This window comes from Ambystoma mexicanum, chromosome 6p (assembly GCF_040938575.1).
Source record: "Ambystoma mexicanum isolate Mex_15411 chromosome 6p, UKY_AmexF1_1, whole genome shotgun sequence".
In the NCBI taxonomy this organism is placed as follows: domain Eukaryota; kingdom Metazoa; phylum Chordata; class Amphibia; order Caudata; family Ambystomatidae; genus Ambystoma; species Ambystoma mexicanum.
In genome coordinates, this window is record NC_090935.1 from 1,189,737,445 (window position 1) to 1,189,758,910 (window position 21,466).

At 44.6% G+C, this 21,466-nt stretch overlaps 1 protein-coding gene across 1 annotated transcript in view; it reads left to right on the plus strand.

Annotated features, from left to right (window-relative positions):
- Positions 1-21,466, plus strand: part of RORB (RAR related orphan receptor B) — a 534,900-nt gene that overhangs the window by 367,923 nt on the left and 145,511 nt on the right. The window contains exons 3-4 of the mRNA XM_069625827.1: positions 9,909-10,050; positions 13,811-14,212. Of these exons, the coding sequence (XP_069481928.1) occupies positions 9,909-10,050; positions 13,811-14,212 (544 nt within the window). The remainder of the gene's footprint in view (positions 1-9,908; positions 10,051-13,810; positions 14,213-21,466) is intronic.

The window sequence follows — 21,466 nt, forward strand, 5'->3', positions numbered from 1 at the left end:
AGCTTCCATTTGCAGTCATCTACATTAATTAACTCCTGTTTAAGGGACCTGACTGCTTTTCTCAATTCTCTTTTCCTGTGCCAGGTTTCCTCATCGAAAAAAAGATTTTGATTTTGTCACCTATGTGAAACTGGACATTGGGGCTGCTCCAAATCCCACAAGAATTCAATAAAGTTAATTGAATCGCAGGCTTTTTCAAGTTCTAAAATAGACATACTGTTGACCGATCTTTGCAAACCTCCATTCAATATATGACCTCCCATTCTTAATTTCACAATCCTATTTTTCCCATTGTTCACCAATAAGTCTGATCAAAGCCCCTTTTCTGCACTAAGTGATTCCCAAGAGAAACTCCCCACCAGTGGCTTATGATCACTGCTCCCATCTTGAACAACCTGAGCACTGCTACACCTGGTAAACAAATCTGTAGAAGGAAATAGGTAGTCTATTATTGAGCCTACTAGTCCTCTCTTCCAAGTCTGTGGGAGGGATATCCCCCCTGCAAATGTCCATTAGCTGGCATCAAGTTCCATTCAGATTTGAAGGAAAACCATTTCTATCCATTCGCTCTTTGCCTTTTTTGTGATGTTGTGCATGCCGGGGAGCATGTAGCAATGCATTGGGAATTTAAATCTCCAGCTAAAATTAAACCAGCTGATGCGTGTAAAGTTTTAGTCCTCACTAACAATTCTGATAGAGACTCCAAGACGGACGAGACAGTCGAACAGGCAGGGTTCCAGTATATATTTCCTACCACTAAAAAGTGTTAGGATACGTTGCCTCTCAGGGATAATTTCACAGCTGGTAACCCCTTTGTATCAGTAGGTATCAATTCAACTCCTTTTATTAAAGAGCAATGAATTGCTATGAGCAGTCCTCCTGCAGGTTGGCCGTTTTTCTGATGTTATGCCAATAGGTGCACAATGGAAAAGCCTTCCAACTGGAACTGATCAATCAGCCATGTTTCATGAAAAAGGACCATGTCATATCCAACAAATGTAACCTTTGTCATTGCCGAGTTCCTGAATGAATTGGAACCCAGCATGTTCCAACTTAAGAACCGCAGTTGCGTAATCACTAGAGCTGCTCCTCAGAGGACCCCAACCTCTGAAAAATGTGAGTGAAGATATCCGGGAGCAAAGACCACACTTGCTTCTTTGTGTCGCTCAATAATTTTTGGTCTCTGGAGCTGCTGCTGGGCGTACTGGTATTTGAGTAGTTAAAATGTGGAAAGATCCCCCCAGGGAAATTAGATTGTTAACATCCTCCCTGGTGCTCCTCGAACCCACCCCCATTTAATAATTTTCGAGGATTATGGGTGAAATCTCGTAACCCAACGGCTCAGGCCAAAACTAACCGCCAAACCGCTTTGGCTCCTAATTTAGTTTTCAAGCTCATTTCAACTATATGAACACAACCCTTGTGTGGAAACCTAACATATTCAATCTCAGTGGAAGAAAAATTATAGCACAACATTTCTAAAAAATAGCCAAAATGGTGCTACGATTTAGGGCATCCTGGCTTCTCCCTTTCATTGTGTTATTCATCCATACTCTTGGAATGGCAAAAGGGTGGGTCTCTCAGTCCTCCGGGTCCGGGCTTGCTTGGAGGATAGTCTTGGTGTCTATGTTGGGGCCATCCACCACTCCTGAAATAACCGGGCAAGATAGTCGAGGAGTTCCAACATCAGATGTCCCTCTGTCCAGAAGCCTTAATGAAGTGGGGCCATTGTTAGATCAGGCTTCTATTGGGGCTGGAATTTCTGATGCTATTTGGCCACTTTTAGTGGCCCCAGACCCATGCACCTTCCCCAAAAGAAGATTGGCTCCCATTTCATTAGTTCGACTGCGTTATCGGTTTGTACTCCAGTATAAGACTGTAGGAGTATTTGCGAACTATGGACCACCTCATTTCTTTGCTTTTTCCCCCAGTAGAAAATTGGCACACATTTTTTCAGTGTTTGGGCCTCGTCAGTTTGTACCCCTATATTGAAGTTAGGGGATTGTCCAACATTTTCTTTTTTGTTGGGGTCATGCATAGACAGTTGTCACTCATTAATGAGCTGGAAGTACTCTGTGTTACATCAGATATCGAAGTCCTTGTTTCCTATTGCACTTCCTTAGAATTTCAGGCCTGTGTTTCACCCGTTCTTTGTATGCCTGAGTCCGGGATACGTAATGCGTGAAAGAAGTTCGATTTCACAGAGTTCTTAATTTTTAGTGTTTTTCTATTCTTCGATTTAAGTTCATTTAAAGAGTGTGTGGGATCTATGCCCCTTGTTTTAGGTTTCTTCTTCCTTTTTCCTTTTGACCTTGCACAAATTCTCAGTTGCTTTTGAGCTTGGCCTTCTGACTCCATGACTTCTGGAGTCTTAATTTGCTCTATCACCTCTTCCAGCTCCTCTTCACCTCCTTCTGACTCTAAAACCTCAACCACTTGTGCCAAGCGCCTACATTCTTCCAGCACTGATTCGGATAGCGGCGTGTCATCAAACCGTGAGCTGACACCCTCCCCTATTTGCTGAACACTTTCTGCCTCCATCCCAATGACCTCCTTCTGGATGTTTTTAATCATAATCGAAAAATCACAGTTTAATTTGTTGATTTGTTTGGCTGGAATTTACTGACTGTCTGTGTAGATCGTTTAGGCCTACTGTCTGCATTTTTACTTCTGTCTTACACTCTTGTAGGGCGTCCGTTACTGCTATATTTAATGCAGTCCTTAGGCCAACCTAGGGCCAGTCACAGGATCCAACCTCTTTGGTGAGTTCCATCAGGATCCCTGAAAGGACCTGGACTTCCCCCTTGATGAACTGAAACACATTCATCAGAAAATTGAGGACAACGTTTAAAGCTGTCAGGGTAATTTCATTCCTACCATTGTCCCTCTAGGTATTAACTTCCAGGGGAATGCATAAGCTCATAGTCTTAGTGCCATCGAGGGGGAATTACTTCCAGTTGGGGCTGTTTTGTATTCGAGCTTCATTAGTATTTTTCAGACTTAATACCATTGGAGGGAAGGGCCCCCTTCCCAAAGAACTGATGGATACGGAGCCACACGGGTCACCTATCCCGGGCTCGCTGATCTGAAAAGAGCCTCCACACTCAGTGTTGTCGCAGTTAAGGTATATTCCAAACCAATTTCCAAGCAGGCCTTAAGGTCCTGTGATGCTTTACAAAAATTAGAAGCCACCTCACTTCAGTCTAAATTAATAGTCTCCTGTATTGCTCCCTTTGACCAGTTTCCATGGATGTTTCCATGGACTTGGGTAATAACCACCTGCCCTCCAATATTCGCTGGGATTTATATTGGCGTTGCTATAAGCAGGGGCTCCTCAAACTCTGGTGCCTGCAAGTCGTCCTGCAGAGTACCACTGCGCAGATTATAAATTGATTGCATCATGCTGAGCTTCTTCTTCAACCCGGGCCCCCACTTTCAACTTATCAAGGGCTGTCAAAGTACTATCCTAAAGGGGTAAAAAATCAAATCAAACTAACACTGAGAATGCTGAGAACACTCCACCTCCGAGCCTCCAAAGCAATGCCCTAGTGCCACCAGCCAAAACCAAAGACTGAACAAAGCCAGGGCCAGCTGGAACCCAGCAATTTCCCTAACAATCTCAGAATCTCCACATCTCTGTGTCTCTGCATCTCTAGTCAAAAGCCGGTATGGCCCACCCTTCCCAACCCCCATCGCAGTTTACAATTCCCATCTGTGTCCAGCTCTTCCTTCAGGGTGCAGGGTGCACTCACTGCTGAGAGCGGGAATTGACCAGGACTGTGTCTGCGTGTGGGACTGGGAGCCGAATAGCTCCAGTCTGAGCGTAAAAAAGTCAAAGTGAAACCAACTAAGGAGAGTTATGAACTTGCAAATAAAACTGCAAATGCAGAGCACCCGATTACCTCAGTGTATTAGAGCCTTTCTTTCTCCATACTCCAATTACCGTGCCCTCTCGCTCTTACATTATGTTATGTGGCAGCAGCAAGCAACCAGACACCAGGCAATCGGCTAACCCACATAAAATGTTTAATTGCTTTGAGGCTCTGTGATGCTGTGATGGCGGACTGCATGTCTGCTGAGCATAACTGAGAAGGACTGGAGGAGGACTTGAGGAAAGTACTTAGCAACGAAGCAACAACGTGTCAAGCCGCACCACAGCTATTCTGAAGCCACCTCCAAACACCAACAATGCCCCAGAAGATCTCAAATTGATTACTAGAGTTTGCTTATTCAAACTTTCTTGATAGGAAAACAAATTTATTTGATTTGCAATTTTGTGCCAATATTTTTAATGTCACCAGAAGGTATTTGTACCCAAGACATAAAATGAGCAAAAATACATCATTTTTGTGCACAGCTGAAGTAAGACATTAGTGAGATGAGTGTATGTAAAATGTAAAGGTTAGCTGTATGAATAGACACACATAGATAATAAATCGATATGCTGAAAAGACTATGAAATCATTTTCAATGCAAGGCTCTGTGCAGCTGGCTATAGTCTGGGTTGCACAGTGCAATGTCCCGTATATTCTATGCTTGACCCATCATTTGCTGTGCAAGGAGAAGTTCAGATGTTTCATATATCAAAAAGTTCACAATGTTAAAGAAAAGTCATAGCCTGAGAAAAAAGTACTAAGCATGGTGTCGTTGCAGACATGGTAATTGTCAACTTCAGGTAGACAAGATAGGCGTTGTCTGTCATTGATTCGAAATATTTTCAATATAGTGTTAAATATCACTTTTGTTAGAGGGCAGAAGGGCTAATGGTCCTCAAGCCTGAGCAAGATGGGCCCAAGAGCAGAATTCCAACCCTGCGCACTCATCAAAACAGTATTTATCACTTTCGGTACTCCAAGCTGCCAGCCAGGGTGCTGATCATTTTTTTGTGATTCATTTTGTATTGTTAATGGAGCCAGACTGCACAATTCATGCTTCCCTTAAAAAGAAACTACACTTATATCAATGATAGAAAATAACTATTTCTAGGACCTGTAGGTGATCCAGGAGGTGCGCAGGGGAGTGAGCGGGGATGGGGAGAGCGTCTGCCTGGGGCACCCCTCCCAGGACAGTGTGAGGACTGGGCAGAGGTGCAGCAGGCCAGCATGAAATGCGGGCAGCCACTTGCCGATTCTGCTTGCATTCCTGGCCCCTGTATTGGCCAGCTCTCTCCCACAGGTGCTAATATAATGCAATAATAATTGTAGGACCAAGTAAGCTCTGGAGGCTAACTACAGTGTATGGTATTGCAGCAGATCTGTATATGTACCGACTGCATGGAACTATTGAGCATTACTTTGCATAAACATCTATTTAGCTTTGTCTATTCATTATATAATATGAAAGAAAGTAAGAGACTAAGCAGAGTGGATGGCGTAGCAGGCAGAGAACTGGGCAAACTAGGTAAAATATTTAGGCAATATGACCCAAGGATGGGGGGGTCATTACCGGTCGGCTAATGCTCCCGAGATTATATTAAGAAGACCCGGGTGCATTACCCAACCAGTAATGCCCACCCTCCAGGGTCATATTGCCATTATTACCCTGGCACATCGTACTGAGGTACTAATAGGAGTCCTTCTCGAGTTGAGAAACGGCACTGTGACCGTTTCTCAACTTGAGGAAAAAAAGTAAAACAAAACGGCCGCCAGGGATCGGGTAGAAGGGACTACGTGTAGTCCCCTCTCCCTTCCCATGGCGGCCACTCTGGGATGCTGCAGCAGAGAAGCAGAGGCTTCAGAGCCTTGTCTGCGAGGTAAGGCCTGGGCGAGGGCCAATGAGCTTGCTTGTAACAAAGTCACTGACCCTCGCCGGGTACTAATGTAACTTAAAGCCATTTCTCTTTCAGGGTAGCTGGTATAAAGCAGTAAGATGAAAAGATCGGCTGTCAAGAGCTTGGGTCAGTCCATGGGTTGAGCACCAGTTGCACAGATGTTTGCAACAAGCAGGTCATAGGGCAAGGTTTGTCATCAGAAACCTTTGGCTCTGTGATCATTTACATTTTCAAAAGTGTTCACTTGTCAATATGATACACCTTCGCCAACAAAATGAAATATAGTTGAGAATATGAGATTTTAAAAAAAGCCTTCTTTGGACCACACTGAATGGAGAAACTATTGCCTTATCTCCCAAATACCTTTCTTAGCTAAACAACCGAAGAGGGCTGTTGGCCAGCTCCAGAATTCTGTGGAAATATCTAATCTTCTGGACAGAGCTCAGTTGGGTTTTAAGCCACTGTCTACTATTGACCTTGTCACTACCTCAGTCCTGGACCATCTAAGTGGGAAAGCAGTCAAGATGACAGAGGCACACTTATACAGCTTGATTTGTCAGCAGTGTTTGCTACCGTCGACCAGCAAATTCTACTTGACAAGTTCTATATACTGGCAATCCAAGGTACTGTGTTGAACTGGATGAAATCTTTTTTGGAAGAACACATTCAACAAATGCGCATAGGCCCTTTCTTTTCTCAACACCAGCATCTGAAATCTAGGGTCCCTCAAGGTTCAGCACTTTCACTACTTCTTTATTATGTGTACCTTTACCCATTAATGGAGGTCCTACACCAATCTGGTGTAGTTTTTGTTCAACTTTACTGACGACACACAGATTTTGGTGTACCTTAAGGAAGGAGCTGATAATCTATCTAGTAAGACCAGAGAGTGTCTGCTTTATGTCAAGGGCTGGATGGACTCACATTTTTTTTTAAATTAATCTAGACAAAAAAGAAAATCTTGATGCTAAATGAAAAACCAAACACTTGGACACCATTGTGCTGGCCAAGTACATTTGGACAGCGCCCTAACCAAAGATCAGAGGTCAAGAACAAGGTATTATGCGTATAGCAAGTTAACCTTGATTAACCAAATGTTTTTTTATGATTAAGAAAATAAAAGAAGTCTTCCTTATCAATCATTTCGACACTACGTTTTGGTAATTAATTATTTAGTGTCTTCTTGTTTGGATTTTAACAATAGCATTTACTTAGGTCTCCCAAAATATATGATTGCAAGAATACAGAGAGTGCAAAACATTGCAGCAAGGCTCTTAATAAAATACAGGAAATATGAACACATTACCAGCTCTCCGCTCATTACACTGGCTCTCAGTGAAGAACCGGATCATTTTCAAAAGCATGTGTCTAGTTTTTAAAGGTTTTGAGCATCCTAGCTCTAATCGTCTCTTCTCCATGCTGAGTTCACATACATCATCACAATCCTTAAAATCGAAACTGGTCAGAAAGCAGACTAACCCCTAGCAACAGGAAGGAAAGATTGGGTGGCCACTCCTTCCTAGTATAGGTGCTGAGAATTTGAAACACTTAACCCTTCATCCCTCATAGCGAGCCACACTTTTGACCTTCCCAAAAAAACGTTAAACTCTTCTTTTCAATTTTTCTGAACTCATTATGTTATCTGACTATTTGTTCATTTCGTCTACAGCGCCAAAGTACCTCCTGGTGATTGTTGCACTTTATAAAACCCTATATAACATAACAAACTGTACTTTAAAATGTGTATGCAGTGTTTTACAGTAGCAATACTGTAAATATACATTGTGTAAAAACTTTTTTTTTTAGGAATGGAATTGCAGAATTGTTTGAAAAATTAAGTTAACAGAAACTGGTCTTTGTAAACAGGATATAGTTGGCTTAATAAAAGTATCATCACCACTTTCACTTGGTTTGCAATTATTTGAAGAATAACTTTTCTTTGCAAGCACTCCTTCAGAGGTTAAGAGTGGAGGAGATGATTACTGCTGCACTCTCTCTCCATTAGCCCCTTTGAACTGAGAAAAGAGGGAGGGTGGAGAGAGCCCTGAGAGCAATGCAGGGTGAGTTGTGCTTTCATTAACCCAGGAAGTTAAATGGCTAGCTGTACTAAACAAGTTTCGATTTAATTAGCAAACCTACAGAATTGCATCTTATTTTGGATATACATGATTGCATCACATCCATTAATGCAAATGCAATAACATCACATTTTTTACAATGGATTTCATGAAAACAAATGCCCCCTTGGGGCCTCCCCAACCTCCCACCTTAATGTATACCCCAACCCCCATGTATATTTTTTCTGAAATACATTGTAAAAAGATGCAATGAAATTGTACTCGCAGTGATGGTCTGCGATGCAACGGAGGGTACCCTTTCTGATGGTTTGAGAGTGCACTGCCATTGTATGCTCTTCCAAGGAAAGGATATGGGGCACAGTACTGATACTGGCACATCTTACTCCTGAGCAGTTAGTGGGTCATTGAGCAGCAATGTTGCCTCTGTGCTAGGCAAAAGACTGCAGAGGGCCTGCTATCTGTGCACTCTCCCAGACGTTGGCCATCAAGGCTTTTTCCATGTGCGCAGGTTCACGGTCGGAACAGGAGAAAACAGGTGTTGCTGAAAATGTCCACGAACCATAGTACATAAGGCCCCATTACTAGTACGACAGTGTTGGAAAAAACTGCAGTAATGTGGTGGTAATTTTGTTATCGCTGCATTATCACCACATTAGCACACCACTGTCCTATGGATTTGGTGGCAAGGTGGTGGATAAACCTCCAACAAAAAACTGAAGGTAAATCCATCACTTTACCGCCAAAAACCAGCCAAACTACTGCGGCTGATAATTCCACCAGTGACAATTCCTCAAAAAACTCCACAACGGGTATTTACACCGCCTTACCACCATTTGCACTCCTGCAGCAAATCCACATGACCAAATGGCTGTAATAGTAATCCCATTTGGTGATATTTTTTCAGATTTACCACTGAAATACCGCCAAATTTGTAATAAGCCCCATTATGTTTTACAGAAACTCAAAAACGGCAAACTGATTTTTCAAATTTTTTGTAGCTTATTGTGAAATAAGGAACGGAGAGCGTCATTCCAAGTTTGGAGGTAATTCTGCCACTTACCATCAAAATCGTTTGCCATTAACAACACTCGGTCCTGTTGTTTTACCACAGAATTGCAAGCAGTGGTAGGGGGGTGTCAGTCCCAGTTTTAGGCGTCCATGGGACTCCATGTAGGCTACTCCCCCTCGATGTGTGGCTTTAAAGTGGGGGGGTTCACCTTTACGTCGAGCGATAAAAACGGAAGTAATGCCGTTACTGCCAGAGAACTAGTGGTAACATAATTTAACACTTTTTTACCCCTCAGCCAAACTCGGAATGAGCAACATAGTAACTGAAGATCAACCGCTTGAGAGGAAATGGGTCAGCTTCATTCCTTAAGCAGCATCCACAGTGCAACGTCCATTTTCTGCTTTTTTGCCCCCACCTACATTGCAACAATTATTTTGTAATAAGTATTGGAACAGCGCGTTTTTTGTTGTTGTCGTTCTGTTCCCTATTACACGCACTGGGATACTGCTGGGGACTGGATTTGATGCTTTTCTCGCGCCACTGCAATCGTTGCCTCGCGCGGCCCAGGCTTGGCTGATGAGGAATTGCATGCTATATTGTATAACTTGCACGCGTCTTGATAGGTTCCCCGAAAACATGCTTACAGCAGATTTGCTGAAGAGGCCCTCTGCCTGCCACTTCAACTTGAATTTGAATGACAGCGCATGACACACTGGCTTTCCTGGTCTTAAAATCTGCTCTTCGGCCCGAGATGACTTCTCTCGTAAGTGCACCTGGGAACGCACCTGATAATGTTGGCATTTTTAGGGGAATAATTGCATCAGATTTCAGATTTGCATAAGCAAGCAGACTCCATTACACAATTCTCTTGCAAAAAGAGCTATTTGCATATCCATCTCAGGCAATCTTTGCAGAGCCTGTCCACAGTCGGCAGGTCCTTGCAGGAGAGGATGTGCCGGCAGTTTGTGACACAAATGACAGAGGGAGTTCACAGAGGTCGCTCCAAAGCAGGGTCTGATACTTTCTCCTGCTCTCTTTGGTCTTTCTCCAGGGATTCTTCAGGCGGAGTCAACAGAATAATGCCTCCTACTCCTGCCCCCGGCAGCGGAACTGCTTAATTGACCGAACGAACCGAAACCGTTGTCAGCACTGCCGGCTGCAGAAGTGTCTAGCGCTGGGAATGTCGAGAGACGGTAAGGAGAATGCGTCCGTCCACGCCGATACACCGGTTGTAACTGCTTCTCGTGGCTATTGCTTCAATCCCTGCAGCTAGGCGGAACGGGCTACAAAGCATACATAATCATATTAGGTTTCTGTATAGCGATGCACGTTCCCGCTTCTAAGCACTGTAATTGTAGCTGTTTTTATTACGCAATTTTAATGGTACTCACTTTAGCGACCGGAGGAAGATGGAGAGGTAAGTCAAATACACTTGTTGAGTACAGTCTGTCTCCATCCAAGAGGCGAGCCCGTACCTCCTTGAGGTACCCACCTGGTATCTGTCGTTAACTAAATTCTTAGACAAAGATGTAACTGTGCCTAGTTTGTTCTGCATTCTTTTACTGTTTGGTGAAGTTCTGAAATGAAAATGATACTGGGCGGGCAGCCATTATTATTGATAACAGTGTCAAGTGCTACTCTGAAACGGTTGCTGCTCAGAAGAGAGCCCTGCCCTTCCTTCAGCAGAACCCCTAGAATATTAATTAAATCCTCACTTCCAGAGAAGTACATTCAGAATCCTCTGCTTCTTGTACTTGGCCTCCAGGTTCAACAGCCGGCCTCTGCCTCCTGCAAACCTCTCGTCCTCCCTAGCCTGGTCCAACCATTAAACCCATTCCAGGCACAAGACGAGTAAAAACCATTCCAGGTGCGAGGCAACTGCCTCAGAGCTTTTATGAAAGACCTAAATGCAGACGTGCTTAAGGGCTCGTTCTACCACTGAACTGAGCAAATCCAACCTCAACCAAACCCTGATTCCAGGGACGTCATTTCACCTAAATGCCAGGGCTAGCAAAAGTGACATCACACGACCCTTCACCTCTGATGACATCACAGGATGTGATGTGATTTGACCCCACCCCGAAGTGATATCACGGGAAGCAAGGGAACACAGCCTTTCACCCCTTGCCAAAACAGGAAGTGGCATCACATAGCATTGTTCCTAAGTACACTACGAAAAATATTGTTACGATATCACTATAATGTGTTATACATTTCATGCAAGAATGAATCGCCATTTAGATCATTAATATCAGTGTGTATAGGCCCATAATATCAAATGACTGTGAATGCAAGCAGGCGTGATATTATATAGCACTTACGCTTAATCGCTTTATATAGAACAAATATGCATACAATATCATCCAACCTGTGTTGGTGCTCATTTATCGGCCTCAGAAGGATGAAAGGTGAGGTGTTTAAGAATAGATTAAATCAGTGAATCACCCCGTGAAGTGTGCCTGGAATAAACCGTTAATGACTCTAGCAATTATTGTACAGAATTCCAGAAAGAAAAATTATTTGGTATTCCTATTCTTTCTTACTAAGGGTCACTGCTGAAAGTGTTAGACTTGTGGAACACCTGTTCTTTTTTTCAAAATGTTATTTTTTTAAGAGGCCGGAACAGGAAAGCCAGCCTCTCCAGAAGCGAAGAGCCACATGGTGCTGGCCACAGCCCAGGAACTTGCATTTAAAAAAATAGTTTTTATTTTTAGGGGTATCAAGGAAGACCACTGGGGTAGCAAGGGGACCTCAGGGGTCGTAGATGCGACCCCTAAACGAGGTCCCTTCCTGATTCCCGCCCCAATAGACAATCCAGGACCCCTCATTTCCACTTACCTGCATCCATCCAAACCTATTTTGGAAGCATGTACTATATGTGTCCTTTAATCTGCTGACCGATTTACTAGTTTAATGCATTTATATTTAATCTCGGGATTGAAGCAAATGTATGAGCAGGTTGTTACTGTCTGCAGTCTGGACACGGTCACGTGTAAGTGACATCAAGAGAAGACACGTCATCCCTTACCTAGGGGGGCACCGTGAGTTAATCTGTAGTGGCAACTTGTGAACTCTGCCTCTAAATGCAGTGCCTATTTCTGTGGAGCGTAACATGTGTGTGTCTTGGTCAGCTAGCGAGAGCACAGTCTTTAGGCACCCGGGCGCCATCACCCTTTCCCGGAGCATCCGACTGCCTGATGGGACGTCATCCACCTTGGACGATCCCCCCTCCACATGAAGCCCATTGTGGCGATCACACCCAGGGTTGTCATGGGAGGAGCATTGCCACTGGCACAGGAGATGGCACTGGATTGTAATCTCGAATGTAGCAGATGCTAAAGGTTCTTCACATTTCCATGGGGCCTGCCCCTTGTCAATGAGTGCGTGTCCCCCCTCCCCCGATGAACGTGAGGGAGCAGCTGGTATACACACCCTTTCAGTATTACAGAGGCGCCCACGTAGATTCTTCTATAGCACTGACATGTGACGGAAAACCCGTGAAAATGTGAACCCAAGCCCACTCCAGCCCCTGGCACACTTCACGTAGCCAAGGCCTTGCTGCATTCTAAATCATAAAACCTCCATTTTACTCCCCAGGAATGAGCAAGAGCCCCCCCTTTTAAGGAATGTTCAAGACCCACTTGGCTTTGACCCAATCTACCATTTTCTGATCTGGCATCCACAATATTGATCCACCCACACGGTGGTGGTCTGCCACCACTGCCGCTGTGCCTAAAGGGGCCTTCACCACTTACCTGTGGAAGTGGGTGGAGACTACACCGAGTCCTTAAGGGAATTCAGGGGGAAAATGCTCGCCCTTAACACTTAAGGGTTGAAGGAAAAGGACAACTTTTTTTGTTAGTACATTCTGAATTTCATCAAGTCTGCATTCAAATGAACAAAACATCCATATTGAACAGGTTAACAAATGTTTGTTGACATGAAAAATTAAAATCCTCCCTATTTTTGAAGAAGGAAGTAACTCATGACCACTACAATGTCTCATCTGGGTCTTTGGCCAGATCCGTTCCCTTTCAACACCTGGGAGTGGATCATTAGAAAAGATAGATAATTGATGAGCATTGGGTTGCCCTCTGCCATATCCATAAAGGCTGGACCCACTGCCAACTCAACTTCTCAACCGCACAGTTCCAAATATTTACTGAGCAAAAGCGACTTACTAGGTCCTGGCTTAGCTCAGTGTCTTTGCAATCATCCATTATTCCTGAAATGGAGACGTGCTAACAAAATATTGCCCATAGGCACTGAATACAGCATACCGTTTGTAATAATAGCTCTAACGGTTAAGTGTTTTCATGAACAAATGCCACAGTATTGTTCTTTGATCGACTGAATGCCAACATGCATGTATTTCCATAACATGTATGCGCCCAGTTTGTCAGTGAAGTTGAATCCGATGGCAGGAGCAGGTCTGTGACCATTTCCATTGCCCCCCCTCCTTTCTTGTAGGGATGTTCTGATATTTTCTGCATGGGGCCGCCGTGTCCAAACCTGGCAGTCCTAAATAGAGTGGATTTCTATGGGTTCTGCTGGTATTCTTGTGGCATTCAGAAACAGATGGAATCCTTAGGGATCCAGCCTCTTTCCCTGTACCAAAATCTGATGTTGGCAAAGGTGCAGGCGGGTTCCTGGCCAGAGCAGGGAAACACATGGAGTGGGGACTCGGATCCAAATGGCCTCGAGGCGGATAAACGATCAGATATCTTATCACTGCATGCTTCAACCCCTCTAGGCCATTTTCAGCCCAGATCCAAATGATGGCGATGAACCTTTACCTCTTTGTGTTCTTTTCATGGTATTCATGTTTCCCTCCATAACACACCCAAGTTCTTTGTTTACTATCCCCCATTCTTGCATTTTCCATTTGCTAAATGCAATGCTATGCAAGTTATCACTACTTGATTTTTCTTAAATCCCGTTTTTTTCCAACAGCTGTGAAATTTGGCAGGATGTCCAAAAAGCAAAGAGACAGCTTGTATGCAGAAGTGCAGAAGCACCAGCAGCGGTTGCAGGAGCAGCGGCAACAGCAGACTGGCGAAGCCGAAGCCCTGGCCCGCGTCTACAGCAGCAGCATCACCAACGGCTTGAGCAACCTCAACAACGAAACGGGTGCCACCTACGCCAACGGGCACGTCATTGAGCTGCCCAAGTCTGAGGGCTACTACAGCGTGGATTCTTCACAGCCGTCTCCGGATCAGTCTGGAATAGACATGACCGGGCTCAAGCAGATCAAGCAAGAGCCTATCTATGACCTTACGTCTGTACCGAACTTATTTCCCTATAGTTCTTTCAATAATGGACAATTAGCAGCTGGAATAAGCATGGCAGAAATAGGTAAGTGACTCCATGTATGTCTATATGGTACCGACTGCTAAGCTGTGGCATACATGCGAGTCATGCGTTGCATGATCCAAGGTCGTCTTCTTTGCTACATATTTGGACCATTATTGATGAAAATGTCAATTTGCCTATACACTTCTCATGACATGACACACGGCCATAGAGCTATGCAAGGGGGCGACGGTGGCCAGGCATTACAAAATGTGTGCATAGTTACTGCTCAATGGGAGTAAAGGCAGCACTACTGTGTTCTAGTTAATAATAAGGTGCCAGGAAGCATAACCCGGCCAGGAAAGAAAGAGGTGGCATTCACTCATTTTACATTAAAAGTAATGGAAATAGTAAAAAGACTGCACGAGGAAGGTAAAACAACGAAATGTGATATTTTGTTCTAAAAACTAGGTATGTGCATTTTATTTTTCTCTAGAAGTATGGGGAGGAATCCCAAACCTCTTCTCATTTTTCTATTTGTATGTATGAAGAACCCGATGCGACGGTTGGGTGACATACACATTTATGAAGTCTGGCATCCATATGAACTCAGCCCACTTTATCAGTTTTGCCTTTTTCCAAGCTAAACAAATCCAAATAGTATTAGTACACTTGTGTCATTCTTTGCAAAATGTTATTTTTCCCTGGAAGTATGGGGAGGAACCCCAAACCTCTTCTCATTTTTCTATTTGTATGTATGAAGATATACTTCCAGGGAAAAATAACATTTTGCAAAGAATGACACAAGTGTACTAATACTATCTGGATTTCTTTAGCATGGAAAAAGGCAAAACTGATCAAGTGGGCTGAGTTAATATGGATGCCAGACTTCATAAATGTGTATGTCACACAACCGTCGCATCGGGTTGGGGAGAACACATCTATCACAAATAGCACATCTTAATTTGTGCCACCTGGGTATAGTGCTGGGCATATGAAGTGCACTCTGAGTGCGAGCACTTCGAGGAGTGATGTAGCACTTTACAAAGCACGGGCGGCAAAAAAGGAAACTGTACATTTGTAAACTTGCATTACGCTTTTTGAAACGCATAAGATGTGGACAACATGGTACTTAAATTGAACAACTGAGCAAAAATGAAAGGTGTTGCAGTGCCCCACATCACCCCCTCTCAGGCTGAAAGATAAACTTTATCCAAGTTACAGAGTCATAATGCCGACCAAACGCATCTATGTTATGATTCCCCCCAAGCCCACCCTTTCCCTACACTAATCACCCTTCCCCAATGCCCTCCCCACCCCTTTTACCCACCTCATTCTTTTAATGAGTTTTCAGCAGAATTCTTGTGAAGTAAAATACTTGGAAATAATTCCTGTCGGCAAAAGGAGGGCATACGGTTGCCACGGTTCGAGGGATTTGAGGTCAGAGTTTGTTACTCCCTATTTTGGGAATTGTGAAGTAAATGGGATTTTAGGGAGTTACACATAGCTCGCACCCCCAACCAGTGTATTTTTAGGTCAGCGAAGACATACTTAATTTGAAAGAATAGGCACTTTTCTTGTAATGGAACGATTCGTTGTAACTAGCAATTCTGCGTAAATGAAAAGAAGCATTTTTAGGATGGCGCCAATCTTCACACCAGGCGGCACTGTAGCGGTGGTCCTCCTTGCGGCAATCTTCACACCAGGCGGCACTCTAGTGGTGGTCCTCCTTGTGCGACGGGCTGCTCATGCCACTCCTCCGAACACATCACCTGAGCCGTGGAGGAGGCGTAAAGGCACAGGCGCCTACCTTTTATGTTACTCCCTGCTTTACTTAATTCTGAGTGTTGGCCTGATTGGGGTGGAGTAAAATAGTCCAGTCCATTGTTTATCTGGAGGCCTGTATGGTATGATATGATATGATGAGTCATTTACAACATGTCTGTACACAAGTGTTTCTATGCTTGACAAGATAAGGGAGGGAAGACAGTGGGAGGACAAAACAAACGATCTTACTGGACCTTGTGCCATTCAGATCGTGCAAGTGCAAGGGGGGAGGGAGAGGGGAAGCGCCAGGGGAGCAAGGAGGGGGTGCAATCAGGGCAGCAATGCTCTAACATCTGTTAGTGCAGGGCTAAATGATCTTTGGCTCTCCTGATGTTTTGGTCTACACATCCCTTCAGCCCTAGCCAGCAGTCAATGGCCAGGCGTCATGGGAGTCATAGTGCAGAACATCTGGCGAGCTGAGGGTCGCAGACCCCTGTTTAGTGCATTACACTGGTTGGAGGCAAGTCCAGGTGAAGGCATTGACTCGCTTTTCACCCTCACCTCCGGCCACTACCTCTTGCATTTTCATGAGAAGTTTGCCCGTTACAGCTATGTATCGGGATCATTCTCTTTAAATGCTGGTAATGTAGTCTCACAGCTGCATGCCATCATGTGCATAAGGGAAAGAGTGGCTATGCAAAGGTTATGCATCAGGTGCCTGTATGAAGACTGTTTGGAAAAAGGAAGCTGTCTTTAGTTGTTGAGCAAACCTGACTCTTAAAGTTTGGCTAAAATGAGTTCACATGCATAGGCTGGGTTAGCTTAGATGCCAAGGGCAAGCAAGCGGCGTGCCCTTCCTTGCACCGTGCCACCCAAAGTGGCGCTGGTCTGCTGCAGTCCATTTCCTTTTGTGTTGCACGTTCTTTACACCATTTGGAAGACCATGCCAGAGCTGCATGCCAGGGTCCTATTCACTTTTAATGAGCACTGGCAACCTACACATCTTGACCTAGATTAGCTTTTTATATTTACAGATGAACTACGGTCTGGACTTAGAGTGTGCGCCCTCAGACTCCCTAAACTGCTCACACAGGGCTATGTAATGCGCCAGCCAATAGGCATCAAGCCAAACACCCCACATCTATAATGCACGCACCACAGTCCCAGCAATGCATCCACACACCAAGGGCACACAAGGTCCCTCTCTGGACATGTTGCAGCAGTCTTGTTGCAGTGGGAGAGGGGTGTTTCTTGTTTGTCGGGCAGAGATATCGTTTTAGAGGTAGGGTCCTGCTCTCTCTCTGTTATTACCTCTCTCTCTATCTTGCCACCTAAAAAGCTGCAAATATTGTGTCTACATTCTTGAGCTCGGCTCTTTGTTGCGCTGGGCGCTAAGGGGGACCTTCGAGAATGGGCGAGGTGTGGTCAAGCACGGAAAGGAGTGATAACATGTTCAACTTTCCTGTGCATGGCTTGGAGGTGCTTTGCAGAGGGCGATGTATGGTGCAATAACACTGCCCTACCCAAAGGCAAGACCTTTCCCAGAGTCCGCACCTAGGGGGCCTTCGCGCTTTCTCACTCAACATGACTTACACCTGCTGAATCAGTCCTTCTTGAATACTCCTCACCCAGTTAATGAGGAGAGGACTATGTAGGCAACTGTTTGGAGCTCATTGAGACAGAAAGAATCAAGCGGTGTTCACTTCTTCAGCACATGGTCCATGCACTCATGACTAAACAGTGCGTTGGATATGAATAAAATGCACTCAGGTGGAGTCACGGGATTGCACTCAAGGGCGCTTTCAGGGCACATTGAGCCTTTGATAAAGGGAATAATGGTCTGATGCTGACTCGGTCTGGAACTGACCTTCATTTGAGTTTTTCCACCATTTAGTTGCATGACACCATTCAGTTTTCCATGATGGAGATTAACTCAGAGAGTTGGAGTCTGCTGTCTCTTTCCAAGCGACTCCAAGATGGATGGTAGGTGTCAACATGCTACTAGCATAAGAATGGCAGAGAGCTCAAATGTCCCTCTGCTGCTTCAAGAACACTTGATATATTGTCAGGGAAAATCTCAAATGTGAAAGGAGATCCACTGGTCGCTGAAGGCCCCAGATCAGCCTTTTGCCATGGTCTTCAAGAAAGCATGCAATGCTGGCCCTCTGTGAAGTCTCACAATACTACAGTCTTCTACTGGGACCCACTGCCTCCATACACCACCATCCAAATAGCCCCAAACATTATACAAAACCAAACCACTGATTTGTCTCCAGTGACATCTTGTAACCTATGTTTCTATGGAAACGTACTCAGGACCTGCATCTGGACTCCCCTATAAAATCATTCCAAGCCAATGGTTCCCCAGTCCTGCACAGGACCGTTGATGCTTCCTTTCAGCAAGGGACTGCACCATCTCCAAGAACAGTCCCTGATCACCTCACGTAAAAAAGCCAATTGGATCCAGCAAATTTCTCAAGCCAGTCACATTGGTGCATTCTCTTTGTTGCCAAATGAATGGAGAGCCTGATAACTCCATAACTGCAGGCATACACTGTATCCATGCTGCTGGTGAACATGGCACTGTGTCCTTTCAAACTTCAACACGAATGAACGCAATCCTTCCTAACATATGCATTCACAGGAACAAGTATGGATTACACTGTTGCACATTCCATGTGTCTCATCTAAATTCAACATTCATATTTAGTAATGTAGATGTCTACGTTGGCCTCTAAACCCTGGCCAGAAATGGTTGGACTATGACTCCTAGCATTAGTTACGCTGGGAGAAATGCATTGAAAGGGTCAACATGTTGCTCCAGACCTCATCTAAACATCCACAATGTCAACTTTACTTAAGCAATAATGCTGCATTCTGAGGGCCAATAACGGATGATAAAGGCCTTCAACCCAAATGAATAGGCCTATATTTATTTATTTATTTATTACATTTATAAAGCGCACAAATCGGCCTTTGGGCATTGTGGCGCTGTTACAGTTGGCTTACTTAGCTGCGAGAGGAATACAGAGTAGGATAATGATGACAATCAAAATCTGGTTAGAAAACAGTCGGAGTTGCACTTACAACGGTGAGGATAGATAGCTGTCCCTTGGTTACAATGGGACCATTTGGTGGAATTACAATGCCAGTGGATAGTCATGGAGAAAAACAGAGACAATAGGAGTACAACGCAGGTGGAATGAAGGCCTAAGGGATGTTACAACATAGTAATGGCCCAAGGAGGGGGCATTGTTGCTTTTACCATCTGGGCCCAGCCCTAAAGTGCTAAGGGCATGAATATTTAAAAAACAAATGGTCCGCACCAGGAGCATGGGCTGTGGAGTGTGTAAAAAAAAAAACACAAATATGGCTGGTCTGGAAATGAATTCAGGATTCACAGTGGAGCCCTCTTTCATTTGGAATCTGTGTGATTACTAAGGGAAAAAAATGCAGAACATGAAAATGTCCATTTCTTTTTTTTTTTCAGACGTGTCACCGCAATGATATGTGGAGGGAGACCTCACGCAGCCCTCATACGCCTCTTATATTTTTATTATCCTAACCCACCCCCACATATAGTTGCGTGGATAAGTGCACTTCGAAATTCGGCATTTTTGTGTTTGGCAATTTTTGATGCCAAATGATGGGAAAATGGCAAACTGAGGCCAAAGCAGCACGAGAAAAGAGGAGACCTGAGTCCGGAGAAGCGTCCTGGCACGGGTCCCAGGGGGTGTGGGCGAGCAGTAGCTGGAGCACAAAGCTCAGGAGATGCGGGGGCATTGTGGGTGGTGGAAGGGTGCAGAGGTGGGGAGCTGGAGCCAAGCTGAGCAACCCATCCCGGGGTCGCGGCAGCCATTAGCATGGAACTCAGGCCTGGATCAGCAAATAAAGCTTGCATTCCGGAGCAGCTGATTGGCCAGCCAGCGTTCCCTGTGTGCTAATGTGATAACCTTCAGCTTTGCCTATGACTAAATAAGTGACAGTGTAATCTAGGACAGGACTCCTCCCCTAAAGACTCAATCACTCTCAGTACATCTACTGCTTGATGTGCAATACATTACCTGATTGTTTGTTAATGTTAATGTTAAAGGATATTTGTACCGTGCACTGTCACCACCGGAGTGGTCCCCTGGCGCTCTGGCGCTCTGGAGGCTCTGAAAAAAGAAAGGGAGGGGGGTGTTAGTGGGAATGAGCTGCAAAAGTGCAATAGAGCAGTGATATGCTGTTGGCAGCCTTAGCCTGGTGGTTCCGTTGGCTGGGCTTGGGGTGTTTTTCGGTCGGTAGTCGTCATGTGCTGTTGTGCAAGTCTATGTGCAGTTTGTTTTGTTGTTGCAGTGTAGTGAAGTTTGTGCGGTTTGCTGCGTTTAAGGCTTGCGGTTGTGTTTGGTTCGAGTTTGAGAGGTGTATGCAGAGGAGTGAGATTGTTAATGGGTTGGTTATTGATTCATGATTGCACGTTTGGTCTAGGCTTGGCAGGAGAGTTGTATATCAATCATTGAATAACATTTCTATCTAGATGTGACGCCGGCTATGTTGAGGATTCCATCTAGGTGCGGCATATGCTAACATTTACAATTCTATCTAGATGTGACGCGTGCTAAGATTAGGAGTTCCCTCTATGTGTGCACATGCTAACATTTACGATTCTATCAAGATGCAACGCAGGCTACATTGAGGATTCCATCTAAGTGTGGCATATGCTAACATTTACAATTCTGTCTAGATGCGACGCAGGCTACGTTGAGGATTCCATCTAGGTGCGGCATATGCTAACATTTACAATTCTATCTAGATGTGACGCGTGCTAAAATTAGGAGTTCCCTCTATGTGTGCACATGCTAACATTTACGATTCTATCTAGATGCAACGCAGGCTACGTTGAGGATTCCATCTAGGTGCGGCATATGCTAACATTTACAATTCAATCTAGATGTGACGCGTGCTAAGATTAGGAGTTCCCTCTATGTGTGCACATGCTAACATTTACAATTCTGTCTAGATGCGACGCAGGCTACGTTGAGGATTCCATCTAGGTGCGGCATATGCTAACATTTACAATTCAATCTAGATGTGACGCGTGCTAAGATTAGGAGTTCCCTCTATGTGTGCACATGCTAACATTTACAATTCTGTCTAGATGCGACGCAGGCTACGTTGAGGATTCCATCTAGGTGCGGCATATGCTAACATTTACAATTCTATCTAGATGTGGCGCATGCTAAGCTTATGAGTTCCCTCTATGCTAATATTTACAATTCTATCTAGAAGCAAATTGATTTACCACTGTATCTGCGAGGAGGGGGTATGGGGGTCCTGTGTCCAGTAGCCACTGGTTCTGGCTGGGTCTATGGCCAGATTGAGTCGTGTAGGGTTCCATGTCTGCTTTGGCCCAGTCGTTCACTTGAAGGGGTGATGGTCCCGCTGAAGTCCACCTATGTGGCAAAGGTCACCTTAATCAGGGATTGCATTTTTTCATTAAGGGTATTAGTTGCTTCATAATAAAAAAGACCTTTGCCAGTCATCCCAGACACAACTCCAGTATTGGTC